Raw genomic sequence first — 20,613 nt, 5'->3', positions numbered from 1 at the left:
GTTGTGGGTGGCAGCGGGAGCTACTTGGTACAAATATTCCCAAATATTTCATATATATGCTAAAGGGAATTAGACGCAACATATCTGCTTTTTAATTTTGTTTTTAATGACCCGCCCCAACCCGCCCGCGTTAAAGTTACAATTTCTTTACCCGCCCCAACCCGACCCGCGGGTTACGAGACGACCCGCGCATCACTAGTGGAGGGCATTGTAGGACTTTGTGTCAAGCACCCACCAGCGAAAAAGAAATCGGTGCCACGAGGGAATTGCAGGGGTTCGTGAATTACAATTAAATTATAAAATGTAAATAAATAACTTCAAAATTAAATAATAAACACTTATCAACAAACCTATATATTTTATTTGTTTAAAGGTGTAGTGTGTAATTTTTAGAAGGATCTTTTGACAGAAATGCAAAATAATACACAAAATGAAATTATCAGGGGCGTATAAAGACCTTTCATAATGAACCGTTATGTGTTTATTGTCTTAGAATGAGAAATTTTATCTACATACACAGAGGGTCCCCTTACATGGAAGCCGCCATTTTGTGCAGCCATGTTTCTACAGAAGCCCTAAACCAATGTTCCCCAAATCTTACCCTGGAGGGCCGGAGCACTACAGAGTTTAGCTCCAACCTATAATCAAACTTACCCACCTGTGATTTCTAGTGATCATAAAGACTTTGATTAGCTTGCTCAGGTGTGTTTGATCAGGGTTGGAGCTAAACTCTGCAGTGCTTTGGCCCTCCAGGATAAGATTTGGGGAACCCTGCCCTAAACGAACCAACTTTTTTACTAAGTTTTCCCCAACGATGGCATGTTTGACCGGTGGCGGCTACCGTAGCTTCTCTTATGCGTTTCAAAAGCAAGAGGTGAGCAGTGGACTGAGCCGTTGGTTGCAATTCGCAACCGTACCACTAGATGCCGCTAAAATGTACACACTGCACCTTTAATCTGAATGGCATAATAACTATGTAAAATACTACAGATAAAAACTTTAAAACAGATGAAAAATAAATGATTCTTAAGTTAAACATGCAAATGTGCTTGTAGATTAATAAAATATTTACTAAAAATCTCTAGGTCAAGGTTGTTCGGCTGACAAAAAAGTTTGAAAACCCCTGCACTAAATCATTGGACAATAAAGACAATTCCAAAGTCTTGTGGTTCAGAGTATTTTTTGGCTTCGGTTTTCCATAGCTCAACTGTTAAAACGTAATGTAGTGGCATTGCCAAGGTTATGAGTTGATTACTAAGAGAATACACATATTGATCAAATGTACACTGTAAGACCTTAAATATAGTGTAAGTAACTTTAGATATAAGATGCCAAATGCAAAAGTATAAATGGCTCTTTAAAAAATTTACACTGTACAACATTATTTGATCAATAAGTCCTGACCTGTACAGCCATTGATCATAATTCTACCCAAAAAAATTGAGGCAGCAAAAATGTTTTTACAATGCATTAAGCAATACGTTATCTTAGCATTTCTCAACGGAGGCTATACCACCTCCCACGGGGGCATTCAGAGGGTGTCGAGTGTGGATTTTTGAAAGGGGGGCGTTCAGGTGTGCTTGGGGGCGTTTGAGAGTTAACATCAAAAATCAAGGCAAGACTATATTAAAGAGAACCTATTTCATTGCTAAAAAACAACGATATTTTGTGTATATAATACAATGGGCTCTATCTTACACCCGGCGCAATGCAGCGCCAGGCAACTAAATTAGACTACGCCATTGACCAACAAAAACCTGGTCTAAAGTCTAAAGTCAATGGCGCAATATTTTTTTGTTATTTAAAGAGCGCATTAGTAATATGCGCCTATAAACGGGACCATAAGGCGGGTTTGCTTAACACATGAATGCACAGCAGCACAAAAACGCTTTTAAATATGAAATATAAATATAAATATGATTAAAGGATTGAATGTAAAAGATTATTATTAAGTCTCTTGCACATAAATGAGGACTAATTATAAGACGTTAGAAGGCACAAAGAGCTGCTTCACCTGCAGCCTGGTAAGTAAATAAATGCTTTGCTTTAAACAAATGCATCTGTTTTTAAATGTTTTTTTTTAAATGCTACCTCACGGATTTATTGTATATGATGACTCTGTACCTGTGGATATGGTGAGATGAGAAACATTTTTAAGTAATGCTTAAAAAAAAACTGACGCTGTCCAAGTGCTGAAACGTGCGGAGAGCCGTTTGTAAATTATTTATTTCCTGTTTGTTACAAATAAAGTATTTTTAGAGTACAAACCTTTTCTTACATACATATATTGGATAGCCATACATTTAAAGCAATTAAAAGCCTGCTTTTTTACTTCCATGACTAAAAGAAAACGGGATTTAAATGGCGCACAAACCATTTTTCCCATTATTAAATTAGCAAAAGTGGATTCGGACACGCCCATTTAGACGTTGTGCTGTCCGCTTTAGACAATGCGCTTAGATCGTTAAAATAGGGCCCAATATGTTCGCGTAGTTTATGTTTAAGAAAACACATTATTTTTGTATCTCCAGATTTCACTCTCTTCCTGAAACGCACAGATTTGAAAATCTCTTTGTCCCTGACTGGCCAGCTAATCTGTACGTTCTGATTGGTCTGAATACCTCTGACGTCAGCTGGAAACGTGACGCTCCTTACCATGTTTGAAAGATTCGGTTGCTAACAGGAGTTAGCAGACTGTGAGTCCGAAGCAGGATAAATTATGATAATGTCGGTCTTGTCTGCATCACCAAGGAAGTAAACTGTTGCCTACAATCCGTGGGTTTGTTGTAATCCAAGAAAAGAGATTTATGTTGGAAAAGATAACTCGCGTCATTGTTTACTTTTGGGGTATGTACATTTTGCATAAATGGTACACATAGGACCTTTTTAAATGGTACCTTTCCAGTGTGACTTTTGCACCTTATTTCTAAGATTGTAAGATTCATAACTTTATTAATCTAAGAATCAAGTTCTGCACTGAACCTAAAAATCACCCCAGAAACATCTTGAAGTCACTCCTAAATACAAGGTAATTAATATGTTTTCCCTGTGATTGAACCCACAACTTTGCTCTACAGGAACACTTCTAAACAACACCCAAAAAATCATAGCCAGCACTGGCATGACTACCTGGCCTCCACCTTGACCAAGCAATGTCATAGCAACCGTTCTTTAGAAAGCTAAAAGCGGCCATGTTTTGGGGGTTGCATTGCATTGCATACACAAAGCTTACAGCTTGACATTACTCATAGGCTGACCAGATATGCAAATATAGTATCTGCAGATCAATCATTTGCTTTATTGTGGGTGGCAGTGGATAGCAGTATAGTCTAGATCCATATATTAACCACTGCAGGTGTAAAAGGCTTTCCTTGTACCAGTTCCAGGAGAGCTTTTACTTCGTTCTCTCTCTCTCTATGTGGCAGAGCATAAGATTGATGTGGATTGAGTTTTGTTTTAACATCTGACACATACGGTACGGCCCCTGTAGTGACGTTACTTCCCCTACCACGACATCTATAGCTTCAAAATCACAGCTTTTTATGAAAAATGACACGTATGCTTACACAAAAGAGTAAAGACTATTATTATTATATATTAAATATATGCTTGAAAGAAACAGATGTATAATTTTACTTATAGATTAAACACATGGGTAACACTTCACAGCAAGGTTGTATTTGTAAACATTAGTAAAAGTATTAACTAACATAATGAACAATATAGTTTTTCAGCATTTATTAATCTTTGTTAATGTCAATACAGTCATGTTAATTCATGGCGCATTAACTAATGTTAACAATGTTTGATTAAAAAAATTTATTAGTAAATGCATAAACAAAGATTAATAAATTATGTATTGTTCAAGAAAATAGTCAAAATATGTACCCTAGCTGTCACTGGGGCAGTACAGATTTGAATATATGAAATTCAGAATTTAAATGAATGTGTATTGATTTGTACCAAGGGAGACATGCATGTGAATAAAAAAAAATTGTATTCATATATCATAATGTGCGCAAGCAAAAAAGGAGATGGGCAGACTTATCCTGTTCTGTTCATTTGGATTTTGATATTTTCATTTTGCCATTTAAAGCATTTTATGACCCAAATACATATCATCAATGAATGAACCAAAAAATGCCTTTCATTTCGTGTGAGCGGAATTCAATTATGTGCATCAAACAGGATGAATGCACATGCATTGCCTGATTCACAAATGCACATTGGTGTTTTTGCATGCAAAATTTTTGCTATTTGTGATTTTCATTGATTATATTTTATATTTTTATTATATTATATCAGTATATTACAATTTGTTCATGCAAAAACATCAATGTGCATTTGTGAATCAGGCGATGCACGTACATTCATTCTGTTTGATTCAATGCAATCCACGTAACGAAAGACACAATTTTTTGTGTTCATCAAAAAGGATGAATGCACATGCATCGCCTGATTCACAAATGCACATCTGCATTTTTGCTTGCACAAATTGAATATAATGATACAAAATCACAGAAATTCATAAATATGTCTCTGTTTGTACAAATCTATACACATTGAAAAGCATATGTTTGGTTTATTCATTGATAGATGTTTGTATTTGGCTCATATAATGCTTTAAACAGCGTTTATTCTGAATAGAACAGAATAAATGCAGGCGTGTCACCACAAATGCACATCTCCTTTTTTGCATGCGCAAATATGATATATGAATACAATTTTATTTATTCACATAAATTTCTCCATTTGTACAAATCAATACAAATTCATTTAAATTCTGAATTGTATTCAAATCCTAAGACATTTGTTCGTGGATGGTAAAATACATTTATAACATGCATCAAGTTTGCCGGTAAATGTGCATATACTTGTTAATCATTTTGAGTCTACTTTCAACCCATACTGCATTTTTTATAAACCCAGTCTGAATTAAAGGAACTGCCGTGGACAGTTTTTATTTTTGGCAGAACAAAAACTTTAAAATCTTTATCTAGCTAATTTAGATTTTATTGTTTTAGTATATGCTGCTTTTTTGGTAACTAGATCTTCTGGTTGTTGTTTTTTTAACAGAGAAATTGTGGGCATCAATCCGGAAACTTGATCAAAAGTTGCTGCTGGAAAGAGAGACAAATAAAGGCATGGAATGAACCCAAATTTATGCACACTGCTACGAAAACTAATGGACTTTGAATGGCTTGCCAGTTAATTCCAACGGAATTGAAAAAATAGACTCTGACAAGATTTTCAAGCTTGTGGTTCATTTAAAAGTTTATCTTCATAGATAAGAAATTTAAAGGTAGGCACAGTTAAAACCATTTCTTGTGTGTTTGTTTAAACTGTAAGTTTATGACTGAAGTTCGGTCACTATGTAGTAATCTGTTCCTTTGTGGTTAAATAAATGCTGCAGCGCTTAGTGGTATTCGTTGTTATATTTTCAACCCTAAAGCCTTATTATGTGATCTGCATTGTATGTTTTAAAGAGTTTTGGAAATTAGTACTTAATATCTTAATGTATTGGAAAGTTTTGGACTATTGCACAATAAATGCATTTGGCTTCTTCTATGATATCCTGTTATTTAGGCTTTGTCCACACGGTGTAGTATATATGCCCGACCAGTATGGGGCGCTGTAATTCTGCCACAGATATACACTATACACGAAGAAGAAGACTTTGAGCATGCGCATAACCAACGTATGATGTTGTCCATTATCGCTTGTTGCTCACCACAATTGCATAGAAGCAATAGATTTTGCTGTAATAAAGCTAGTAGGCTTTAGTAGCTTCTGTTGCACGAACACAATCACGTAGTCCGCCGTTATTGTTGTTGCTGTTACGTGTGACGCTTCCGACACGTGATGTTATGACGTTTTCGCTTCACAAAATATACGGATTGGCTGTACACACGAAACCGCAAGGGTGTCGATTTCAGATTTATCCACTTTAGGACCCGGTTTCAAAAAATAGCGGTTTCACTCTCTCAAAACGCTGGATCCGTGTGGACGAAACGGCAATACGATAACAAATTTATACGTATACAGTGATATGCGTCTCCATGTGGACAGCCCCTTAAAGTGTTTTATTTTACATTACATTAAATGTACTATCACAGCAGTTAAAGCAGTTAAACTGAACTGTAGTAAATTTCACAGCAAATGCTATGGTTCACTATAAAAGTAGGCTATACAGTAACAACCCATATGAATTCACAGTTGCTCTCTACACTTTTAATTCTACATTGACAGCAGTAAAAAAAAGATATTGCTGCTTGTATATATACACAGAAATGTATTTACAGATTTACAGTAAACTTGTAAAAAACTACAGTCTTACTGGCTTGCTGTAAATTTTACAGTCATTTTTTTACAGTCTAGCCTACTTATTTGCAAGCTGCATTGTATTATCAGTAGTTGTGTTGTGTGGGTGTGATGAATTTGGCCTTTAATTGAATTAATCTCTGCTCTGATTGGCTTAGCAGACTTACGCAGCATATCCTGTTTACACCTTCATTACTGGAGATATCATATTGTATGCCTAAATGTCACAAACTGGGAAGACTTGGTAAAAAAGTGACAGCAAAAAAAAGCATTCTGTTTCATACCAGGCTTAACAAATCATGTCAAGTCTGTAAATGTGTTGAATTATAGTTCGGGTGCATTATGGGTCACTGGACTTGTAAAGCAATATGTTCCTTATTACAAAAGTAAGAAATATGGTCATGATTTACTCACTCTGATGTCATCCTATTTGGTCATTCGACTTGTCCTGCGTGGTCTATCTGACCTGGAAAAAAAACAAACAATGTGTTAATATGTAACCCTGTCTGTGAAAACCCAGACCAAAGTCATTTTTTCTGGTTTACTGTTTTTGTTTTACATAAAATAATCCTATACATAATATAAAGAACATTCTGTAAAAATATAACCTTGATATCTTTAATATTAACCGAGTAAGATTATGTCAACGATTGAAATCAATTTAAAACAACATTTGATGTTTAAATCTTAAAATTAGATGGTGAGACTTTAAAGGGGACATTTCACAAGACTTTTTTAAAATGCAAAATAAATCTTGAGTATGTATGTGAAGTCCTAGCTCAAAATACCATATAGATAATTTATTATAGCATGTTAAAATTGACACTTTGTAGGTGTGAGCAAAGATGTGCCGTTTTCGGGTGTGTCCTTTCAAATGCAAATGAGCTGATCTTTGTACTAAATGGCAGTGCTGTGGTTGGATATGGCATTTTAAAAGGCAGTTTACAGGAAGATGATCCCCTTCTGACATCACAAGGGGAGCCAAATTTCTATAGCCTATACATACTTTTTCACATTTTCTAAGCACTGGGGACCCAGTTATAGCACTTTAACATGGAAAAAGTCAGATTTTTATGATATGTCACCTTTAACTTGAATTTCACAGACAACGGCGCATTTTTCCTAAAATTATTCAAGATAAATAAAAACACACACAACTGGTGACATTTGAGCACAGAACTATGAAATAATGTGAGGCACACAGTTTTTTTGGGAGGATGTAATGAGGAAAAGCAGCAGACAGGGAACAATATTTTAATTTTAAGCTACTAATATAATGCTATACATGCACCTAAAGGACTATTAGGAACATCTGTTCAATTTCTCATTAATGCAATTATCTAATCAACCAATCATATGGCAGTTGCTTTAATTCATTTAGGGGTGTGGTCCTGGTCAAGACAATCTCCTGAACTCCAAACTGAATGTCAGAATGGAAAAGAAAGGTGATTTAAGCAATTTTAAGGGTGGCATGGTTTTAGGTGCCAGGCGGGCCGGCCTGAGTATTTCACAATCTGCTCAGTTACTAGGATTTTCACGCACAACCATTTCTAGGGTTTACAAAGAATGGTGTGAAAAGAAAAAAACATCCATTATGCGGCAGTCCTGTGGGCGAAAATGCCTTGTTGAGGCTAGAGGTCAGGGAGAATGGGCCGACTGATTCAACCTGATAGAAGAGCAACTTTTACTGAAATAACCACTCGTTACAACCGAGGTATGCAGCAAAGCATTTGTGAAGCCACAACACGCACAATCTTGAGGTGGATGGGCTAGAACAGCAGAAAACTCCACCGGGTACCACTCATCTCCACTAAAAATAGGAAAATGAGGCTACAATTTGCACTAGCTCACCAAAATTGGACAGTTGAAGACTGGAAAAATGTTGCCTGGTCTAATGAGTCTCGATTTCTGTTGAGACATTTAGATGGTAGAGTCAGAATTTGCCATAAACAGAATGAGAACTTTTAAATGCCACAGCCTACCTGGGCATTGTTTCTGACAATGTCCATTCCTTTATGACCACCATGTACCCATCCTCTGATGGCTACTTTCAGCAGGATAATGCACCATGTCACAAAGCTCGAATCATTTCAAATTGGTTTCTTGAAGATGACAATGAGTTCACTGTATAAAATGGCCCCCACAGTCACAAGATCTCAACCCAATAGAGCATCTTTGGGATGTGGTGGAACGGGAGCTTCGTGCCCTGGATGTCCATCAACTGCAAGATGCTATCCTATCAATATGGGGCAACATTTCTAAAGAATGGTTTCAGCACCTTGTTGAATCAATGTCACGTAGAATTAAGACAGTTCTGAAGGCGAAAGGGGATCAAACACAGTATTAGTATGGTGTTCCTAATAATCCTTTAGGTGAGTGTATTTGCAATGTATATGCGTCTATAAAATGTAAATACGTGACTACTTTTGAATGTCTGTCAATGGATAAAATGGCTTTTTGGGTTCATATGGTGTAGTTGCGGCGCCTGCCTGACGTGCCTGTACTGGTAGGTGCCAACTGGACCATTCCAACTACCCAAATGTTGTCTCCCTGGAAAAGATTTTAAAATTTACAAATGCAAAAACATTTGAAAGATGTGACTTCTGTGAATTTAGCATTTAGTTGGTGCATTTTTGTGAGATCCATCAGTGTGACCTTTCTTCCAAAATTCTTCTATTTCATGCCAGACAATATAAGGAAGAATAATGAAGATTGAATATTTAGGTAACCTCTTATAAAATTCACAGGATCAATCTATGCGGATATATAAGCGGAGAGGGCTGTTTTAAAGCATGCGGCCGCTCCTCGTGCTGACAGTTTTAGCTCTTTCAAAAAGAGTGCGACCGGCGCTGTAGGAAATCAATGAATCGTGGTAGCACACAGGTACGCTGCTAGATGTAAAGAGGTAAACAACTGCAGCAATAATAGAGTCCAGAATCTATGAAATGGTCTTAAAAGCCTCTTCACCAGCTGAGCTTTCAAAAAGCACGAGATATCCGTCCAAACTCCAAAGATGCTGTTAGGGACCACGGGACCCAACACCACCATAGATGGATTTCTCGCTCCCTCGTTCACTCTCCAGCCATATTTCTGTCTTGGCTGATCCTGATGAAGAGGGAAAGAGCGAGGTAGTCTGGAGCCATCTGAACAAGAGTCGACTCTGATCCTGACAGTAATTGTGGTTAGGGCACTATGACCTTTAGTGGTGTGTGTATGGAGATTGACACAAATGGAGGTGGAGGTACGGCACAATATTTATCCACATGGGAGGATGAGACTGCAATCGCAGCAGTCGGCCGCCATCATCCATCCTTTGATTTGATTTCGCTCATTGATTTCACAGTGATTTTAATCTTGACATGGCCTTAAGCCAAAGGTAGGCTATGCTAGGGCCGGCCGCATGACGCATTTTTGTGATCAGGAGGGTCCGCGTACAACAGTGTATGCGCAAGAAAATACTGAGACAGGACACTCCACTATAAACAATTACACAAAGGCAATAGACAGCGATTGTCGTCCTTTCTTCTTTTATTTTCACTTCTTCCCAGAACAAAAACTGTGAGGCATTTTCGTCACCATAATGTTTGATTCATGTTCTTTGTTTTCTTGTTGTTTGTTCTAAATGATCTGCATATGATACGCCAGTCTTTCCCATTCACTTAAACGGCACATCTTTTTTGTCATTTTATTTATTGGTTTCTAATTTTTTTCTGTTTTAAAACCATTTTCGCTTGGGTTTAGGGTTAGAACAAGTTTTGTTATATAAAAATGACATCCTAACCCAAACCCCAATTCTAACCCCAACTTCAAGCGACCAAAAACATGGAGAAACCTGTATATTAAATAACCTCCTAGAGCAAATCTCAAATCTAACCCTAAACCCAAGCGAAAATGGTTTAAAAAACAGAAAAAATTTAGAAAACAATAAATAAAACGACAAAAAAAGATACGCCGTTTAAGTGAATGGGAAGGACTGGCCTATCATATGCACGCCAAAGTGGAATTTGGTGTATGTATTGCACGATTGAGAAGACGTAATCTCACACAGGTCTACAGAAGTTTCACCAAAGCTCAACAATGTCTCAACCACACATTGGCAAAGATATCAAAGTCTGCAATGAAACTCAGAGATTGTAACATTATTGACAACGAGACAGTAGCTGTTCCTTTATGTGACCCTGAACCACAAAACCAGTCATAAGTCGCACAAGTACATTTGCAGCAATAGCCAACAATACGTTGTATGGATCAAAATTATCAATATTTTTTAATGACAAAAATCATTAGGATATTATGTGAAGACCATGTTCCATGAAGATATTTTGTCAAATCAAAACTTCAAGTTTAAACTCATTATGTGCAAAAAAAACCCCAAATATATAACATTTTTCAACATAACGTGCATTATTTGTACATATTAGCACTGTGTTATTGTGCTTTGTCTTACAGCCAATTCTTTATTCAAAGAATAAAGTCACTTTTTTCTATTAATAATTATGTACATTTACAAAAAGCACTGTATATTAACAAGAGTCTATTGTGTATTTGTAAGTGAATAGCAAATGTATGTAAATAGCATGTATAATTATAGCACGCACTATTGTTTTATTGTCTATTGTATTATTGTCCTACTGTGGGTACTTTACTGTAATACTGTATAGCTGCTAATGCATCTCAATTTCCTATCTAAAGTATCTATCTATCTATCTATCTATCTATCTATCTATCTATCTATCTATCTATCTATCTATCTATCTATCTATCTATCTATCTATCTATCTATCTATCTATCTATCTATCTATCTATCTATCTATCTATCTATCTATCTATCTATCAGCTATTTTCTTGCCTCGCCTAGTTGTATCCCGGCCAAATATTCTCCTTTCCTAACAGATCATACATTAATGGAAATTATTTATTCAGCTTTTAGATGTAGTATAATCTTAATAAATCTTATGGTCCAGGGTCATATATTGTGTATTTTAGGACATTCGAAACTGAACTGACCAATCAGCATTCATGGTTTTTAAGTGTGACTTAAGTGCAGCATATGTAGATTTAAAATGTTCAAATGATACGTGAAATAATAAACCTTATACTGGATATTATGGCATGCTAAACCTTTTGTACTTTGCATATATGGGTGGCACTATAGTAGTGCTGCCTCACAGCTAAAAAGTCCCCGATTCAAGCCTTGGCCTTTTTGTGTTGGGTTTGCATGTTCTCCTTGTGTTAGCGTGGGCTAACTCTGGTTTCTTCCTACAGTCTAAAGAAATGCAGGATAGGTGTATTTATGATGTCAAATTGTCCTTCGCCAACTTGTATATGGATTATCTGGTGTGTAGATTACAGGGTTCCCACACCTTAGTTAACTTCAAATTCAAGGACCTTTCAGGCTTTTCCAGGTCCAATACCCTTAAATTCAGGGACTAAATGTGGGGACACATTTCAAGTGAGAGCAAGGTTACATCGTGTTACCTTTTAAGATACATTGTTATAGTTCCCTTTCGAGGGAACTTGTGCTGCGTCCCTGTGGTGACACTTTGAGGGGACGCCTCCAGTGGCAGTGTTGGGAAAGTTCACTTTCTACATTAACTAGTTCAGTTCACAGTTCACAAATTTTAAAATGAACTAGTTCAGTTCATAGTTCATATTTCCAAATTTTGAACTAGTTCACAGTTCCAAAAATGAACTAATTTATAGTTATTTTTCCCCATATTATTTAAAAAAAAAATATTGACATTATAGCCCATATAGAACCACAGACAGCAATTATTTTATCAGTTTTAACACTGAAGGTAAATGCATCAGATTTCATCTTGATATCCAACTTTAAACCCTTATCCAACCAGGGTTTACGAGCATTGACTGTCTTTTAATTTTTGTATTTGCTTGCACATACCTTGAAAGGCTAGCCGGGTGCTTCAAGGGGGTTTTCCGGGCGAGAAGCGATGCGAGGCGTTGCGTGTATGACAACTCGCAGGTATTGCACACCGCACGTGCACGTTAAATAGCGTGAGCTTAGTCGAAGTCTAATTCAAGATCCAGAATATGCGTAAGCAGCCTTTGTTAATCGTTAACGATTTAGGACAAATATGATGTTATTTAATGTTAAACTATGCGCGCAGGGATTTGGATAGCAGCGTCCAGTTAGTGTTGTTTTGATGACGTATGCAGCCTGGTGGCTGGTGTTGCCAGATTGGGTGTTTTTCCGCTACACATTAAGGCCTGTTTACAGTGTGTTTTAGACGGGTTTGCCCCGGGAAGACTCTATAGAAATCTGGCACTACTGAATGACGTTAAAGTGAGAGAACGTGCCGTTCACAAGCCCCAGAATGAACGAGTTCATCTTGCGTTCATCAGGCAGTAATACAGTACGTTCAGTTCACGTTCGCCCAAAATATGAACTAGTTCATGAACTTTCGTTCAATGAACTCGTTCAGGCACAACACTGTCCAGTGGTAAGTTTCAAAAAATTTTATGATATTGTCCTACACTACACAGGGAATAATATGTTTTTTTCCAGAAAACTTGCATAAAATAGATTCAAGCACTTTCAATGACCTGTATCTATGTATGTATATTTTCAAAAACTTCTCAGGGTCTTGAATTTTTTCCCCAGATTCACAAACTTTCAAGGATTTCAAGGACCCGTGAGAACCCTGAGATTAACCAGTTCTCACCATTAATATAGCCCTGGATGCTGAAATGGTGTTAAAAAAACAAGAGACAAATAAACTTTTTTAAAACTAGAAATAAGATGATTGTCGTAGATGCTTACTTTACACAGACCATCTAACAGCATTTCAGGGTTATAAAACAGACAGCTAATAAGAAGAACTTATATTTAAAGAGCATAATAAGCGACATATTATTTGTTGTCTTGTAAACTCAAAAGTTTTTTATCCCGATTCTAACAGGTGTCCAACTCCGTCCACCTGCGGCATCACTTACCAGCTCACTTCTGCAAGTGTCACAAAGGTGTCTGGTGACCATTGCTTTCTCCCATCTCACACTCAACTAATGGACTGCTCGCCCCTCCCCTCCTTTTCTCCATCTCGGACTGGGAGGCAGTGAGAGGAGGAGAGGAGGCAACAGCCCACCGTTCCCCTGGGCCCCGCAACACGGCTCAATAGCTCAGCTCCTGGATGGGATCATAACCCTGAGTGCTGGCCAAGAGAAGAGCCGCCTCTCCTTACGCCCAGAGTTTCTGCTTCAATCCCTGTCGCGTCTGATGTGGAGTAGAGATGTCCCTGGATACAAACTCACTTGAACTCGTGATGGCAGCGAGGGGTCACCGTAGGTTACCCCTGGTTGTGGTACTGCTTCTCTTTCTGGTCCCACCAGCCCTGAGCGGATGCCCGGGTGCCTGCCGATGTTCCTTTGCCATGCTGCAGTGCCTGGAGACGGACGGCATCATGAGCATCCCGGCGCTGGCGCCACAGGAAAGCGAAAACGTCACGGAGATGTGAGTTGAGTTTGAAACTTTGAGCAATCATTATTAGTAACGGTGCTTGATGAAAGTTGAGGCATGTTTTGGTTGGTGCTTGACACAACAAGTGTGACTCTGAAAAAGATAAAATAGTTTGTGAGTTTAAATGAACTTTTATGTAATGTTTAATGTATACAGTTTTAACCTAGACAACAAAATGATTGAGAAAAGAGGAAAGTGGCCTTGTTCTGCGTGGTGTATTGTGGAGCTCGTCCTGCTGAGCTGTTTGTAGTTTCTCTAAGAGCTTTAAAAAGTGTTCGGTGACATTAACATGATATAAAGGGAAATGATTGTAAACATTTAGTTTGGAAGAGAGTATTCAGACAAGCGTATATTTTTGAAGTCTTTGAGAATACTTTACTATGATGAGATCACTTCAGCGTCCTTCATTTGTTAAACAGCTTTAAATCAAAGCCGACATTCATGCCTATAGTAGGTGACATAATCACCACACCACTAACACTCTCTCACTCATGCATGCTGTCTGACTCATTTATTACTGTAAATATTGTCATCTTATTGAAAAAATATTGTAAAAATGCTACAGCATAACATGACATTTAATTATTGAATCATATAGAGACAAAATGCCATATAATAATTCGAAAGTTACAGTACTTTAATGATATGTGACCATTAAAAATCCAGCCTAAAGTCTCATAATCTAATTCTGTGACTAATCACTCCTAAGAGCATTAAAGTTTGTTTTGATTTCAGTCGTTGATTTCATACATGACTTTAGTAAATATTAAAGATATCAAGATTAAATTTTCCTAGTGCTGGGCAAAGATTAATCGCGATTAATCGCAAACAAAATAAAAGTATTTTTTGCTTAATATTTGAGTGTGTGCTGTGTGTAATTATTATGTATATATAAAAACACATTCATGTATGTATTTAAGAAACATTTACAAGTGTATATATATTTATTTATATTTTTATATATTCTATATGATATATACATTTAATTATATATATAAAGAGATAAATCCGTTTTTTTTTATTGTTCAGAAATCTCGTTTTTTGGTTGTGCATTCCAATTAATATCAATTCAACTGCAGTTGGTTTGTTTTGATTTAAACCTTCATAACTTAAAAAATACAGCTACGTAGCACTATAAAACAAAATAATAACATGATAACATAATAATAAACATGTTTTGACAAAAATGCTAAAAAATGGATTTATCTCGTTTTGCAACGAAACTCTTCATGTATATATGTATGTGTGTGTGTGGGATTAAATATAAATAATTATTGTACAGACATAAATTATGCAAAAAAATCACTTTTATTTTGTATGCGATTAATCACGATTAATCTTTGCCCAGCACTAACAGAATGTTCTTTACATTATGATTTGTGACCATGGACCACAAAACCATATTGAGATGTATATATTATCTGAAAGCTGAATAATATTAGCTATCCATCAGTGTATGGTTTGTTAGGATAGGACAATATTTGGCCGAGATACAAGTATTTGACAATCTGTAATCTGAGGTTGCAAAAAATCTAAATATTGAGAAAATCGCCTTTAAAGTTTTCCAAATGAAGTCCTTACCAACACATTACTAATGATAAATAAATGTATTTGATATATGTACAGTAGAAATTGAAAACATTTCCTCATGAAACATGATCTTTACTTAAATCCTTATAATCTTTGGTATAAAAGAAAAGTGTTAATTTTGACCCATTGCTACATAATTTTGGCTATTGCTACAAATATACCCATGCGACTTATGACTGGTTTTGTGGTCCATGGTCCTATTTTATATAGAAAATGCTAAAAATACTTTTTTTATTGGTCATGTATTGTTAAAATGATCCTTTAAAGGACTAAACTGTACATTATCAACAATCAAAAGCAATACAAATCACATCTGTATGCATTTAGTTGTTTTACAGTTATGCTTTTTATTGACCAATAACATACAGTTGTCATACTGTAAGGCCTAAGACATAAGCATGATGTTTCCCCTTTGTACTTTCTAAGCCCCTGGCATCCGTGCCAAACCCGATTGTTGTTTGTGTTCGGTACACCTGATTCTCTGAACTTCGACAGTCTCTACATTAACTACAATCATTCAATCGATAAGCGAGAGGCTCTTTCGCCACATGTTTACAAAGTACACCCTGTGCCCATAAAATTGCAGCATTTGACTGTATTAGCGAAATGGGGTACAGTACATAGAAACACAGCTTCTATTAGGGATGAAAACAAGCGACCATTAACTTCATACCAATGGCAGAAATTCATCATCCATCTAGTGCATTCCATCCTGTGAATTGCTAGCGAATGCCCCGCTGAAAACAATAGATGAAATATTACCCACTCGACGCGATTCAATAAGCCAAAGCAGTTTGAGATGTCGTCCCACCTGCTCTGTAATTGCATTACAGCTCTCCGGGTCAATCAGACGCTAATAAATATGTGTTGTTCCCAAACACAACTCGACAGAAGCAGGAGAGATGAGAAGATTCCATTAAAGTCAAAAGAAATGTCTGTATAGCTTGCTGTCTATATAATGGACTATAGAGAGATGCTTTATACTGCTCTGTATTTTGTGAACTTTGTGAACTAACATTTGTTTGCAATGAACAGACAACATGACCAAGTGTTCATATCCCATTTCTTAAAAAACATCAGGAACTATAAAAGCAAAACAGTTCAATGTTCACAACATGCAATAAACATAATGGGATCTTATTTCAGCTTGCTATACAGTGAATGTAATCATGTGCACATATGGTCGTGCTTTTACTATATTATAAAAAGCGGCTTGTGCTGATTATGTATTGACGGAGCTTTAAAAGTAATGACCAGAAATATCAAAACATCAGATTGAATTGAGTTTTATCAAGTCGGCACGTCATATGAGTCTCTGGACTCTCTGAAAAATGCTGGCATAGAGGCAAAAAAGGACAAACCCAACAGGTTGGGTTGTAATTTAACCTATTTTGAGATTTTCAACAAAAAAATTATAGATTGTTTTAAATCCATTATTGTCTTAAATATAACAACTTTCTGGGTTATTTTAATCCAGCGTCTGGGTTCGTAATAACATAACATAAATAACAAAAAAATTGTGTATATTGTAAACACAAAGTATTTTTTCGGATGTCATCTAATGTGCTGCTTTCAGCTGAAATGAAATATTCTGGATGATAAGCTTTCTAAGTTTATTTTATACTCCTCCCCCTAAGGGGTAGGGTTGAAAATATTCCCCTAAGAAATGGGACACCACTACTAGACCGTTACACGTCATCATAAGTCGTCGCTAGCTCCTACGTCATAGATGCACCAAAGTAATAATACAATAAAATTTTTATATTACAATAAAATATCAAAACATCTGTTGTGGAACTATCAAAAAGTCAATAACAATAGCAAACTTTTTTCACAGCGATTTTTACAAATCTTTTTCGGAGAACATAACCGTATACATGAACACAAGATTAAAGGCAACATAAAACAAGTGATTATTTGTTATTAAAATACTTTATAATTTAAAAATTACATATATTGGTCTCCCTGCTCGCTCGGTCGGCCATATTGGAAATTTATCATACCCCTTCGTCTGAAGTGTGGTCCCGAAAAATCTTTGTTTGAAGGGCTACCTGGCCCTTACCACTACCCCTTCCCCTCCAGCCAAAAGAGAATTGAGACACCCCTTCATGTGAATCCCCGAAACAAAGGGGAAGGGGTAGATTTGGGCCTTTATAATGTCAAGAAGGACCCCCAAATATGATGAATCGTTTGTGAGGGATCCCCTACCTAATAATATATATATAAAATGTATAACAAATATATAATTTGCAAAAAAATGTTTTCATATTTCTTCTGGGGATCTACTGTAGGCCCCTGGTCCCCAGACCCCCATTTGAAAACCCCTGGTCTAGTTTACTGGATCATGATGAAGACAACAATTAAGCATTTTCTTAAGAAGAATCTAGATCTACTTCCTGAAACAGAAGTAGTTTTCACAGAAAAACTGCTTGTGTGGAGCAGAAAAATTAATCGATTTCATAATACTTCACTAATGGTGCTCATTCTTCATATTAACAGCTGCAAGGGAACAGCAGCATTTCATTTAGCTCACAAAGAACTGAAAACAAAAAGAGCTCAGAGTTTTAAAGTGCTGTTAAAAGAGAAATCAGGTGAACATTAAAGCTTTGCCATTTAGACGTTTATACAATCCAATTTCTGGATGAAATGTTTTATCTGGGTTGGTGTTGTTCATTTCTTTTCTTAATAGTTTAAACCCCTTCCTGAAAAAAATGCCTAAATGGACACACATTGTACCTGCTGTGTTGATTGTCTCTTAAAACAGTTTACATCGTTAGAATCACAAGAATATCAGCTTTCCAAAGATATGTTTAGTTTTTTGTTTTTGAGTTGTTGTTGTTGTAGTTGATGAAGTTTTCTGTCAAATACTGCGGTGTCCCTTCCACGGTACACTGGAATTTTAAGGGGTAACAGAGCAATATAGAGTCATCATCACAGTGACATTTCACAAGCAAGGACAACCATGACTGTTTGAGGATTATTTATTAAATAGGATGTCAGGGATGAAAGGGAAAGTGGGGGGTGGATTCAGGTTGATCAGGGAATCTTAGTATAAGTAGGCGCTTATGACCCCCAGTACAACATGAAGGGAAAGAGAAAGAAAATGGTAAGAATGGGTAAAGGATGAGAGGGTTCGAGAGAATGAATGAGACAAATGAGCAACCTGATTTTAAAGTCGGCATGAAACGGAAGTTAGTAGCCGGAAGTAGTATTGTCTTATTTTTCCAGCGGTGACGTATATCCGAGTGGAATGGCTTCTCAAATAATAAAGCTAGAGCTTCGTCCATCGATAACTGTTTAGATCATTTGAAGTTGAGTCATGTTGCTATTTCCTAATCACTGGGATCTCTTCCCGGACCCCACCCACGTGCCATACCATATGACCGGAAGTAAAGATGAGAGGAGATCGTTTGGAGGAGATTTGCGTTTTTGATTTAAGATTATGAGTTCACATAAACTTGTAAAAAATAATGAAGCACACAGATTTGTAAAAAATACCACAATTTTTTATTTTAATTTCATTGCGACTTTAAGAAAGTTTTGGGAAGTCAAGTGATGGGTTTAGGCGTGGCCTTGCTGTTAAGTAGCTAGCTCCCTTTATTTTTATTCATTTGGAAATAATTGGATTTTGAAAAGTGGGCGTTGCGTACCAAAACGTAGACAGGTTGTTGGTGAGGAGAGGCTGAAAAGTGAGATTTCTGATGTTAGCAGAAAAGCAAAACTATTCAAAAGCACAGTAAGTTAGCACAATTTGATAAAAAATGATAAAACACATTTTCACTTAGAATGACTTTCAGTAATAATCCGGGAAAAATAATAATAGGACTGTATTAGAAAGTAAACTGTGTAATGTTTTGTTGTACAAGATGTAACTGATATTGAAGATTACTTTCTCTATCTTATGAATTGTATTCAGGAGACAATCAAATAGTCAAAGAAAAATGACCAGAGAGTACCACAAAACACCCTAGCAACCACTCAGAACACCTTAGTAACCATTAGCCACCCATAACACTTGAGCATCATGTCAGTGAGTGAGATTATACTCTTAAAAATAAAGGTGCTTAACTCTTTCCCCGCCAGCTTTTTAAAAAAAGTTGCCAGCCAGTGCCAGTATTTTTCATGATTTTCACAAAAGTTTAATGCCTTTCAGAAAATATATATAACAAACAATATATCAAATGAAAGAACAGACCCTCTGCTTTCATTAGTTCTCTTTTTATCACCTCTCATATGGGTAGGTTTCTTCAAAAACACCCAATTTTGAGCAAAAAGCTGAGATAATTCCATTTTTGTGAAGGACTTTTGATAGAGATCAGAAGCAGAGCAATCTTTAAAACATACACTGAGTTCTTTCTCTTTCACGTGAGGCGCTACTTCCGGGTTGTATAAGTTGTGGAAGACAATTTTTGTAATCTAAATAACCTTTTTTCATTAAATGGTTCTTCTACGGCATCTTGAGCACCTTTATTTTTAATAATAATCATAATAATAATAATAACAATTAATTTGTTAAATTTATATAGTGCTTCTCTGCAGCACTTAAGGCGCTTTACATTTTACAAAGGCAGATTTTTCTCAGCCAATGTGCAGCATCCACCTGTATGATGCGACGGCAGCCATATTGCGCCAGAATGCCCACCATACACCAGCTTATTAGTATATGAGCAGCCCAGTTTCATGAAACTACCTACCTATAGTAACATAATTTTGGTATTCTTTTTTTGTGATACTGTCACAAATTTCCAAGTTTTTTCATGATCGTATCACGAATTTCTGTTTATGTGACATTGTCACTTATTGGTTACTCAGCTGTTTTGTTATATTTTTAAACCATTGTCGCTTTGGTTTAGGGTTAGATTTACATAAAATGACATCCTAACACAAACACCAAATCTATCCTTAAACCGAATTGACAATGGTTTGAAAATAAGAAAAAGCAGTTGAGCAACCAATACGTGACAATGACACATAAAGAGAACTCATGAAAGATCCTGGAAATTCGTGAGAGTATCACGAAAAAGAATCAAAAAATTACGTGACTTTAGATAATTTCGTGAGACTGGGTAGATATGAGGAGATGGTTAGTAGGCCAATAGGCAAGTTTGGCCAGAATGTCGGGGCACACCCCTACTCTTTTTCGAAAGACATCCTGGGATTTTTAACGACCACAGAGAGTCAGGAGTTTAAGAGATTATCTTATTAGGTTCAGTTAATATCCTGCAAT

The 20,613-nt window shown here is 36.4% G+C and overlaps 1 protein-coding gene and 1 long non-coding RNA gene across 5 annotated transcripts in view; one reads left to right on the top strand and one right to left on the bottom strand.

The window, feature by feature from the left end:
• Positions 1 to 10,346: 10,346 nt before the first annotated feature.
• The window catches only part of LOC129448656 (uncharacterized), a 45,499-nt gene continuing 35,232 nt past the window's right edge, over positions 10,347 to 20,613 (bottom strand). The window contains exons 6-7 of the long non-coding RNA XR_012371628.1: positions 13,277 to 13,889; positions 10,347 to 10,433 (exon numbers count right to left, since the gene is read on the bottom strand). This is a non-coding gene — a long non-coding RNA (uncharacterized lncRNA). The remainder of the gene's footprint in view (positions 10,434 to 13,276; positions 13,890 to 20,613) is intronic.
• ntrk1 (neurotrophic tyrosine kinase, receptor, type 1) overlaps positions 13,570 to 20,613 on the top strand; it is a 38,607-nt gene continuing 31,563 nt past the window's right edge. For all 4 annotated transcript variants that reach the window (XM_055211204.2, XM_055211203.2, XM_055211202.2 and 1 more), the window contains exon 1: positions 13,570 to 13,790. In XM_055211204.2, coding sequence (XP_055067179.2) covers positions 13,570 to 13,790 — 221 coding nt within the window. The remainder of the gene's footprint in view (positions 13,791 to 20,613) is intronic.

This window comes from Misgurnus anguillicaudatus, chromosome 10 (genome assembly GCF_027580225.2).
Source record: "Misgurnus anguillicaudatus chromosome 10, ASM2758022v2, whole genome shotgun sequence".
Taxonomy (NCBI): Eukaryota; Metazoa; Chordata; class Actinopteri; order Cypriniformes; family Cobitidae; genus Misgurnus; species Misgurnus anguillicaudatus.
Note: the sequence above shows the minus strand (reverse complement) of the source record. Positions and strands in the feature narration are given on the sequence as shown.